General features: G+C 52.6%; 3 protein-coding genes across 3 annotated transcripts; 1 reads left to right on the top strand and 2 right to left on the bottom strand.

Moving 5' to 3' along the window:
• Positions 1-98: 98 nt before the first annotated feature.
• Positions 99-3,384, bottom strand: BKA58DRAFT_443485 (uncharacterized protein; the record flags this gene model as incomplete). Its single annotated transcript, XM_046173983.1, has 3 exons — positions 99-663; positions 715-1,455; positions 1,505-3,384. The coding sequence occupies 3 exons, from the start codon at positions 3,382-3,384 to the stop codon at positions 99-101; spliced, it is 3,186 nt and encodes a 1,061-aa protein (XP_046021134.1).
• Positions 3,385-6,114: 2,730 nt separating this feature from the next.
• BKA58DRAFT_405172 (uncharacterized protein) lies at positions 6,115-7,612 on the bottom strand (the record flags this gene model as incomplete). Its single annotated transcript, XM_046171894.1, has 2 exons — positions 6,115-6,643; positions 6,714-7,612. 2 exons carry the CDS (start codon positions 7,610-7,612, stop codon positions 6,115-6,117), a joined length of 1,428 nt encoding a protein of 475 aa, XP_046021133.1.
• A 541-nt stretch (positions 7,613-8,153) lies between these two features.
• BKA58DRAFT_367723 (heterokaryon incompatibility protein-domain-containing protein) lies at positions 8,154-11,128 on the top strand (the record flags this gene model as incomplete). Its single annotated transcript, XM_046168920.1, has 6 exons — positions 8,154-8,566; positions 8,619-8,707; positions 8,766-8,930; positions 9,053-10,246; positions 10,299-10,713; positions 10,747-11,128. The coding sequence occupies exons 1-6, from the start codon at positions 8,478-8,480 to the stop codon at positions 11,126-11,128; spliced, it is 2,334 nt and encodes a 777-aa protein (XP_046021132.1). The 5' UTR covers positions 8,154-8,477.
• Between the last annotated feature and the right edge of the window lie 33 nt (positions 11,129-11,161).

Below are 11,161 nucleotides of genomic sequence, written 5' to 3'. Positions count from 1 at the left end.
GCAAGGGGAAGATGAGAAGCAACAAGACCAAAGACCGGGACGAAGAGATACATAAACCTTGGCTCATACGACAAAGTTGCCACAGCACCGAGAAACGATCACGGCGGTGTCAACAGAGCCAAGGTATCTGCATCGAGCATATCATCAATACGCTGTCGGCTTCGAGGGTCCATGCCACCGCTGCGATAAACTGCTTTTAGCTGATCGAAAGCTGGACGTCGCTCGTCTTCGGTCCTGATAAGTTCAACAAAGTCTGAAGCTACCCGCTGTCGAATCACGCTCTGTGGCGAAAGCAAAGACTCGCCGTAAAATTTGGCAAGATTGGAAATGCCAGCATCCGTCATCCGGTGGGCGGCGTCTTCGAAAGCCAAATGGCGGAACTCGTCATACATTGATTGATTGAAATTCCGAATCAAGAAATGCGACCAGAATTGGTAAAGAACGTTCATGTCGTAAGGGGTTGTGCCGAGGGGTGCGTTGGAACGCTGATGAAGAGCTTTGGATCGGAGGTGAAAATACGATTCATGCGATGAATCGGAAGGGATGGTGTGAACTGGGCTGTGGTGATCTTTGACCCAATAGAGGCGAACAGGGGCAATTGGAGAAGTCGATCGGAACGGGTCGGTGTTGAGTTGCGGGTGATAAAGATGGCTCTCAGGACTACTATCGACGTGATCAGCGCTTACACTCAACTCTTCTCAATCCTCAACTTACCCATGAGACATTTCGGTACCGTTGACCCTCAGTTGGCAGGTGATAAACTTCTCCGGCTCATCTGGCACGCCATGTTTACTATCGATGGAGCCGTTAGAAAACGTTCGGGAAACGGAAGGAGGCAATGACATTTGCGACGGGTCTTGCTTGCGCATGACGACTGTCAAGCTGTCGAGTTGCAAGTCGGAAAAAGAATCAGGAATATCTCCACTCACAGCCTTTGTCGAGCTCTCGATTGGGTGACCGTTCGAGACGGCCGCGTTCACTTCTTCGGCAGCCACACCATTCGTCTCCGCCGGCACTGACCCGGCATCCTGGGCAACGGGATGGAAACCGTTCATCTGGGGATACGCGCCCTCGTTACCGAACGGGCTAAATGCTGGGGACATGGCCGACCACTGAGGAGGGTTGGACGGATCGAAGCCTGCAGGGCGAGAGACCTGAGGCTGATTAAGCTCTTTTGGGCCCTCGTTCTGTGCAGATGGATCACGCTCGGCCATGTCAAGAACCCACTGCTGCCAGCCGTCCTTGCGACGTAGTCGATCCTGGCCGTTCTCGCTGGTGCGGTACTCGATGACGGCAGACTGTTGACAGACGAGCCTAATCATGTCGATATCAGGAGACAGGCTCTTGATGCGGTTGAAACCGGCGATGAATTCGAGACCAACGAATCCCTGGGAGTCCATGTGGCGACGAAGGTACATATCCTTAAGCAAGTTATCAACAGAGAAGTAGTACTCCCTAGTAATCTGTTAGCATGGTCATTGTGACGGGCGGATAAAAAGCATACACTTGGGCCGTGATCATAGAGAAGATCGAGTACTGATCAACGCCGTATGGGCTATAGGGTAATCCAGCGCTCATAGGGGCAGGCATGCCATAAGGATACATCTCATGCGACGTCTGAATAGGAGCTGGATACCCGGGCTGGAATGTTGGATACCTGTATGGATCGGTGGTCAATGACTGTGAACGATGGTTGTTGCGACCGAATTTGCCGTGAGGCGCGGGGAAAAAGCTGTTGCTCTCAGGTACAAAGGTCGTGGGCGAGCGTGGGCCCAAGGGGAAGCTCGAAGTGGAGTGCCCATTGGTGAAGTGGTGTCCATTGGTGTAGTTTCCACGACCGCCACGGCCTCCACGGCCACGTTCGCGACCGCTGGAGAACGAACTAAAGCGCTTGGAATGGCCATGCGAGGAGCCATCCTGGAAGGTATGCGCTCTACGCTCACCATCTCCAGCAGCGTCTGTCTGCGTTCCAGCAGAATTTTGACGCTCACCCCAGGTGTTATCCTTGGTAGGTGAGGATGCGCCATCTCTCCTTCGTTCTCCGGCACCGTGGAATTCGCCTCGGCGGCCCTTGTGAGGCTTGCTGGGGTACTGACGTTGGTAAGCGCCGTTTTGAGCGGGCATGTTGGACAATGACGATCTCCTGGGCTGCGCCTCAGACTCGGAAGCTACAGTGCCAGCGGCTTTGCCAGCGGCGTCGCCGTTGACTACAGGGGCCTGGCCATTCAGTGTAGGAGCGTCTGCGCTACCGTTACGCTTTGCCTTGGGAGACGCATCCTGAGTAGCTGTCTCAGCGCGCTCGCGCCTCGTCTGTTCGCCGTTCGGTGCGAATCCATCCTTCTCGGCTTGTTCAGCACCGTTGCCAAAGCTAGTAGGCCTGCCGCTGTTCACTGCTCCACCGCGTCCTCCAGGACGGCCACCTCTCCTAGCGCCTGCCGCGTTTGGCAGAGGCGTGTTGAACACAACTGTTGGTGTGTAGGGGATTTTCACCCACTCATGCTTGCTAGTCGAAGCACCATCTTTGCGCTCCTTCTGCTCCTTTTCGCCCTTCTCTTGGGCCTTCTTGCGGTCCTCGTCGATGACGGTCTCAGGAGTTGGCCATGACTCCTGGTCGCGGTTCGGTGGAGGAGGCAGCGCGCTCGAAGCCGGAGCTGCCTTGGCATCCTTCTCGGGAAACCTGCCCCTAGCACCGTTCCTCACATCGACGTCACCCTTGAACTCTTTTCGGCCCTTGTTTCTGCTCTCGCCATTTGTAATCTTCTCTTGGGATTTCAAGTCGCCGTTCTTGGCCTGGACTCCATTTGCCCCATGGGACACTCCATTGGGAGTTGTTTGAGGCGCAACCTTCTGCACCTGAGACTTGATCGTGTCCGCTCGTATCTTCCAAGGGTTCACAGTCGGTACGGGCGCCTCTTGGAGAGGCTTAGCAGGTACATTCTTGGCCTTCTTGACCTTGTCAGAGGTTTTCTCGACCGGCTCAACCGACTTGTCAACCGAGGTGGAGGCCTGAGACTTGTTGTCCCAGGTGGTCGACTCAGAGGAGGTGTTCGGTATCGAGGAAACGTCGTCGTCCTTGGTGACTGTTGACGAAGTGGAGGCTCCAAGATCCGGCGAGGATACGTTGGAGGCATCTACGGGCTGTGAAACCTTGACCACGTTGGGGCCGGTTTGCTCGGGTCGCGCCTCGCGGACTTTCGCAGGCTGCTCAGGGCGCGACTCAGACTCGACGTCTTCGGCCCAGTTGCTGGGCGACGCGCTAGTTTCTGGAACAGATGCGCTGTTGCCGTCCTTGGCTGGCGTAGCAGAGCCGGATGCCGACTTGCTCGTGGTGGTTGGCGTAACGACGCCCTTCGCGGCTTGCGCATATGAAAATGTTGAAGCCATTTTTGGAAGTTGTGTAAATCTCGACTGAAGTCCGGCTAGTAAGACGAGAGTAAGCGCTTAGGATCCCCGATGGGAGCGCTGCGGCAAGCTGGCCAACAGGTGTTGACGCTGGTATGTCCGGAGAGGTTGCTCTTGACCTCCCCGCACGCAAGTCTCTTTGCTGCTACCAAGTCTTGCGTTGACGAATAAGCGATGCGGCGGCGATACAGCTCTGCACTGATGGAGAGCTGGGCAGTGTGCTAGACGAGGGCTTTGTACCGAGGCGGGCTCGCACAATGTGAGGAAAGTAAGTGCTTCCTACTTGACTGTTTGGCGACTGTGACGGTAATTGCGCGTACTGCAGTGGCTGGGGTTAGCGAAGGACAGACGTGCTACAAGCGCAGTGTGGACAGCATATAAGGCGTGGTGGTGGTGGAAACAAGTGACGTGGGTAGTTGTGGTGGAGGTCTGGGAGCGAGCGCACGACAAGTCGAAATGACTGCGTGGGCCGCCGAGGACCAAGCGGGAAGGAGCGCGAGTGAAACACAGAACGCGACTGGGAGAGGCTCAAAGGCGGAGAATGGGGGGGAAATGTTGCGCAGCGTGCCGAGCAAACTCGAGGCGGGGAGCAAGGCAGGAAGCACGCGTGCGGCGGGCGTGGGCGGTGCTGTGTGTGTGGAACTAACCTCTGGAGCGAGTCTGCGTGGGCGGTGGGGTTGGCAGTCGCGCAGAGAGGGCAGCGAAGACTGCGTCGGCGGAATGCGAGGGGTGGGTGGTGGGTTGCGGGCGGATAATGAGGGTTGGAGGGTGCAGTGAGGTACGGGCTCCAGGCACACGAGGGTTGCGGTACAGGCTCGTCTGGCGTGCAAGCAACAGCGACGGAGCGGGCTGAGGCGGCGTCTGAGGGTCGGATGCGACGTGATCAAGGCAGACGGGGCGCCAGGCAAGAAAATTGGCTGTCGTGTGTGCGGGAGAAGCAAGCGTAGGTGGGAGAAAGAGGGTCACTCTCAAGCGCGAATTTTTCTTCGTTAAGGTGGTGCTCTAAGAGAACCCGACAGCCCACGCTACTTCGGCGCATTCACCACTCCCTCGCCCAGGGCCCGAGAGCCGCCGTGTAGCTGCTAGCAGGTGACATGTCGCTTGCTCGTTCTATGGCTGCATCTGCGTTGACGACCCTCCGCATTCATCGTGGTTTTACATTCACGTTCCAGCAGCGCAGTTTGACGCGCTTCTACACGCCAATGACGTCTCGCGAGTATCTTCGACCCCTCACTTTGCCAAAGGCAGCTTTATACATGGCTGCCTGCGCTCCAACAAACAGCAAATCTCGCCGTCTGCTCATGTCAGCACACCTGCTTGCACCCAATTGGCCTTGAATCTTGGGACATCGGGCGCCTCGGTGAGGGCCGTGTTGTGCCGGCACTTTCACGTTCCTATGCCAATGGTCGGCAGCACGAGCGAGCCATCTATGGGTCCCTGTGCCTACGGGAAAACGGAATTGCGGCCATTGACCTTCCCGATTTCTGCCGCGAGCTCCTACGCAGTCCGTATTGTCTGTCTGCGATATACAAGCCTTCATAGTTATGCCTGGCCAGCTAGTCCTCAACCGTCCACCTTCTCCGCTCTTCCAAGAGCACCACTATGTCTTCACCCATCCTAGCCGCTGTACCCGATGCATTGGAACTGATAAGCTGCGGATGCTAATCCCGCTGTAACTATATTAACTCCATGAAGCAAGACCGAGACGCATGTTGCTGCACGTCAACGTCGATATGGTGTTCATGCTATGAGGTTTGGACGTTCCGCCACACCTCGAGGCCGGAATGCGCCTCGGCATCCACACATGATGTATGGCGAGCTCGTCCTCAAACATTTTCAGCCAATAACCAGGATACAGTAATGTCGAAATGGCGCCTGTCCTGCGCATCCTAGGTATCAAACATTGTCGATATAGATTACGTCATAGGTGCTGCCCTGTTCAAATTTCATATTCCTCCAGGCTTACAGGGCTTGGGCGTTAGATCGATTGTTCCTCTTAACGACCTCGGGACAGCCACAATCCCAGCCACACTGCCTCGCTCCGGCCCGCAATTGTCATAGACTACATACCCAAAAATAGTCACGTCACCTGATGGAATATGCTTGATGCAATAGAAACATACATTAATATATTCGCGTTTCATCATCAAGCTTAGATCCTAAGTACTTTCTTGGGCGACATGATTTTACTCTTGCCCGTGACAGAATAACGAGAAACACGGGATGTGGATACTCACTATCGTATGGCCAATACACATCTCATGAGGAGAACGAATGTAATCGAATCTGACACTGTGCGGTCACGAGGCAGTCAAAGGGCATGTTGAAATCAGAGTGAATCGGCGTAATTGAACGTCCTTTTATTTGTTTTCAGAACCATGAGTAGTAACCGCTACGTACCCTGGATATCGGGTACGCGTAGACGAGGCAGTTGACCACAGATCTTCCTATACTTCTACTACTGGGCCTATTTCAACCCGAACTGACCTCAGTCTCTGAGTGAATGGGCTATCTTTTTTTTTTTTCGATATGAAACTTCGCCATTCTTGTACACTCTTGAACATGAAGTGCCTTGACTCCAATGAGCCTATCACAGCCATGTGTTACTGTTCCACATTTCGTCCCATCCACACATACATCGACCAGTATCCATGCATCAGCACCACCTATTGATAATTGAACAACGATGCATGCTTGCAACGATCCGCCATACTACGGGCCCACTTCCAATCTCAATCTCTCCATCTTCATCCTCGCCTTCTCTTCACTGCTCGCCCACCACCAAACACACCACCTTATGTCTTCCCACGCCTTAGGAAACACAGCGCGTATATCCTTCAACTCCATCCGCTTCACCTCGCACATCTCAAACGCCACCATAGCCCGATCATAGAAATACCGTTTCGCGTGATCAGGAACTTTGAACAACGCCTCGCCGAGCGCCGGATGGCTGATGACACCTTGACTCATATCGTACCGCGTTTGGTGGAAGGAAGAGCGCGTGATGAGCGTGAGATGCAACATCGACATACTCTGAACATGCGCCTTGTTGATTCCATAGCAGAGGTTACTACTGGGCCGAAAGAGAATTGGTCGGGGGTGTCTCCATCGCTCGGTTGAATGCGGGGTGTCGAGAGAGGGGTAAGGCAGCCGGCGGCATATCGTGGAGCGGATGAGGAGGTCGATTAGATCGGGGGGTTGGAGGTAGGTTTGGCCGGACATAAGGAAGAGTTGAAGTAGTCTGGCGCAAAATTTAGTACAGGTATGATTGAGTATTGTATCAGATGGAGTTGTAGACGCCGGGAACGTACCTGGGGCAGTGAGCCCAGTCTTTGGAAAAGTCAGAGACGAATGTGAAGGGTAGGTTCGTGGAAGTGGCGTCGGCGAGGAATGAGGCATGAAGTGGGAGTAAATGCTGGTACATGAAAGCAAACACAGCATGTCGATCCAGCTCATCAAGCAGTGGGGTATCTGCCTCTGCTAGAATCCTGTTCTTGCACGACTCCAAGATCCCAATCTGGACAGTGAAGTTCGCTGGGTAAGTGAAGTTAGTCAACACCCATCTGATCTCGTTGAGAAGCCAGACGCACACCACCGCGGCATAGAATCGCCCTCTCTGGTCGACGTTGAACTTGCGGTAACACCATGTATGCGGCGTGTCTACATTGCGCGGAGGCATACCTTCATATGCGAACTCTTCGCCACGGCCAACGAGCGTTTGGAATCGATGTACGAGCCGCTGGGCATCCGATGTATGATCCACAGATAGGAAATCTTGCTCTTGGAGTTCCCTTTCCAACCACGTGTTCTGCAGCATGCGCAACCCTTGGTACCGGGCTAGCACGTCGCAGATCGCATCATCTGTCCATTCGTGTGGCGAGGAGCATGCACTAGCCGTATTGTGTAGATAATACTCCCAGTTATTCCTGTTGGCTCCAGGCTGGCTGGCGGGCAGGCGCAACGTGTTGTGTGCAAAGTGCGCAACGATCTTGGAATGGAGGATCAAGGCTTTGTTGAGTTGGAAGTCGTAGCGATGTTGGGGTGACGAGTAAATTATCGAGCGCATTATCTCGAGGTAGATGTTGTGATGTTGGATGACTTTGTGGATTTTAGTACATGTGCGTCCGAGATGGTGAACGTCGTCGATGCTTCCAAGGAAATGGTAGATTTGCTCTAGAATTTCTGGGGGTAGATCAGTAAGAACGGCCATGATTTGGGATACGCTGTCCGATAGATGGCTCCTTCCACAAGAAGACTTGCAGCAAGTCGTTTGCAGATTGGTGTCCTGTTCCCGCATGGTGCCTTTATGTTAGAGGGAAACGGATATAGCGCAGTATCACCCGCAGTTTGTCAATAGTAGCGAAGGAATCTTGGCAGCGTCTGGAAAGTCCGGTTGATGTATTAGGGCCTGAGCACATCTCAGGTTGATCTGGCTGATATCGATATAGGGTGTCAGTGAATCGGAAGCGCGCATTTGCTGCAGGGACTTATGGCACTCCGAAGGCTACTTCGGGGTGCACGTAGCTGGAGGTGCAGCTGGGACAAGGCTGAACCCTCATTTTGGAGCTGGCTCTTTGCCTGGGTCAGGTGCGGTGAGCGTTTGTTAAAGCGGGGGGTTCCGAACATTTGCGCGGTGCAGCCAATTAGACCCATCTCGTTTGACTTCGCATCTATATCATAGTATCGCATGTAGGTTCAATCATCAAACAGATGATAGGTCTTGCAAGGTGAGGTGGAGAAACGCGCTGGAGAGAGACGCGATGCTGGTGGTTAAGCTATGACCACCCGGATCGGCAACCACAGTAACCTCGGAAGGCAAGACGGCTTTCTGGGAATATGGCAGTGTGCTGTAAGTATTCTCGCTCACCCTAACCAGAACACGGATCAAAGCGATGCTACATGGTTAATTCAACTAGCAATTACACTTCCAGGATGCAGTGCGATGCAGGACGCAGTTGAAACAGTCCACAGGTCCCATCACTACCGTCTTGTAGGATGTCGAAGATGTTGCGCAGTCGGATAGATGAGGACACCGTGGACCAAAGTCACGTTTTACAACCGTTTGGCCAGAAAATATGCTGTTGGTGAAATGGGATGGTCATGAAAACCGGCCTATTGGAGAAGGCCTAAACCGTTGCAATACTCTAGCACTCCTGCAGTATGTGTAAGTGGTTGCCAAAACGAAAGTGCTTTGCCGGACATAACGAACTGCCAAGAACGTCTGACATCAGCCCTCTTAAGACTCGACGATATTTGACCACAAGCGGCTCTTTCTCAGCTTTAAGGCAAACCTTTTCAGGCAAATGTACTTGGACGTTCCTACGATTTGTCGACGGAGAATTGGTCTGCTAAAATCGAATCAGACCGTCTATTCGAAGCACATGCTGCACACAACAAGGCTGAGCACTGTATCAATCACGCATGGCGTTCAGCCTGTCCACTGTGCACCTGTACCTTTATCGCGTCCCTCGTTCACGACGCCCTGCTTCATATTATCGCCTGCTTGGCAACAGCAGAGATGCGTCTCGGTAAGCCCAGCTGTCTCTTTATCTAGCGCTCGGTATCTCGCAGAGATGGAGAGAGTCATTCAAACAAAATCATTTCTGTTGCACATACAAAATGCAATACAGATCGCTGAATACACAAGCAGATGAGCTCCGTCTTATCTCCATCCATCCTCGTTCGCCCTCAGCCTTACACCGCCAAGAGAACGTCGATTTAGTGGCTTGTACACTGGACCATTACTCACTTATAAGGGAGCATGGGAAAGAAATATCCCAGATCAGGGATCCAGACGTCTCGCTCGATTGGACGACCAAATATCGGCTTGGTAAAGAAAGTTATCAATATCGCAAGGACTCTGGACTATCTTTGGAAGAGACAGGAATCCATAACCCCATCAAACATGAGGCATACTTTGATGGCTACGACACAACATATCAAATTCACGATAGACGCAGCAGGGTTGGCGGCAGGTTTGAATGGGGCGACTATGTCGCTCTGTCCTACACATGGGGTAATCCAGCTGATAGGAAAGACATATGTATTGACGGCGAAATCGTCAAAGTGCAGTCAAATCTAGAGGCGGCACTACGGGCGCTACGAGATAAAGAGCCTATGAGATCAGGATATAAGGTCTGGGTAGATGCTCTGTGCATCAACCAAGATGACATCAATGAGCGAAGTCGTGAAGTACGTCGAATGCGATTGATCTACAAGATTGCTGCAGATGTCGTGATATGGCTCGGGAGTGAGAACGACGAGAGCGATAAAGCCATGAATTTGATTCACATCCTTTCGCATTCATGCGAAGACGGCACCGACAAAGCGTTAGGGGCGAAGCTACAAGAAGACCCCGGATATCTTCAGCCCGGTGCTTGGCTCGCCCTCAGTTGTCTACTCGAGCGACAGTACTGGAGCCGTATGTGGATCATTCAGGAGCTTTGTTTAGGTGGTGCCAATGCTCCGATCTTGTGTGGACAGAAGAGCGTGACTTGGAGGGAATTCTTCACTGCAATTTACTCTTTCGGAAAGCACAACGTCGATGTTATCTTCCGTTGCATCGATCACGAAAGAGCGACAGTGGGGAAAAGACCGTTTGGCCTGAACAGGAACAAAATCATCCATATCAACATGGAACACCAAAAACAGACCGGAGCTGGGAAACCCCAGTTCATGTGCCTTCTGGATCTGGCCAGGAAGTCAGATGCTTCAGACATGAAGGACAAAGTCTACGGAATACTTGGACTGATGCCTAGTCCAGTGATCTCATTGGTCGACCTGGACTACAGTCGCTCCGTTGAAGAGGTGTACACAGAATTCGCGAGAAACTACATTGTTGGAAGTGAGTAGAGTTGCAAGCATTAGTTGCCGAGACATAGCTGACCAAAGGCAAGCACATAGTCTGGAGTTACTAGAACAATGCCGATTGACGGACACTAAGATGCCATCATGGGTTCCAGACTGGAGGAACGGGGAGCACTATCGCCTATTCAGCGGAGCGCATTCCACATATCATGCGAGCGGTACCTCGGTCGCCTCCTATCGCTTTAGGGACGATGGCAAGATAATAGACGTTGATGGCGTCATGGTTGATGAAGTTGATGGTCTAGGATGTGCATACCTAGAGTATGATGTCAGTTCGCAGCCGCAAGACTGCGTCAGTCCTTCTCATCATGCGGCGAACGCCTATGGTTGTGATGAATTAATGCGGGATGCACTTTGGAGAACTTTAACGGGTAGCCGTACTCCGGGAGGCCTTCCAGCCCCAGATACTTTTGCCGAGATACTCAACCTGCCACTCAGGGAAACGTAATCCAATATTTTACCCTCCAGAGGGGCCAGAGCCTTCAGTCGTTTCCTTTCGCAGAGCGCATCGCTTTTTGTCGCGGGGAAGAAGCTCGATACATATTTTGCCAATCGAGCCGACAGTTTTCCGAGTACAGATATCGATGCAGTTGAGCGTATCTGGAGGTTTACCAGGACACATAGAATGGCTACCACATGCAATGGTAAAATTGGCATGGTTCCGAGAGAGGCACGCAAAGGAGACCTCGTCTGTGTATTGTTTGGTCTGGATGTACCTGTTCTGCTCAGACCTGGAGCAAATAGGAGAGAGCCGCTGATGCTTGTTGGCAGTGCTTACTTGCACGGCATGATGGACGGTGAGGTTATTCAGTCGATCAAAGATGGAGTCTGCGAATCGGAAACATTCTCTCTTTGTTGAAATAAGTCTAGATTTAGGAAAAGCACGGCATTC

This window comes from Alternaria rosae (genome assembly GCF_020736505.1).
Source record: "Alternaria rosae strain MPI-PUGE-AT-0040 chromosome Unknown BKA58scaffold_10, whole genome shotgun sequence".
In the NCBI taxonomy this organism is placed as follows: domain Eukaryota; kingdom Fungi; phylum Ascomycota; class Dothideomycetes; order Pleosporales; family Pleosporaceae; genus Alternaria; species Alternaria rosae.
This window is presented reverse-complemented; position numbering and strand designations above follow the sequence as displayed.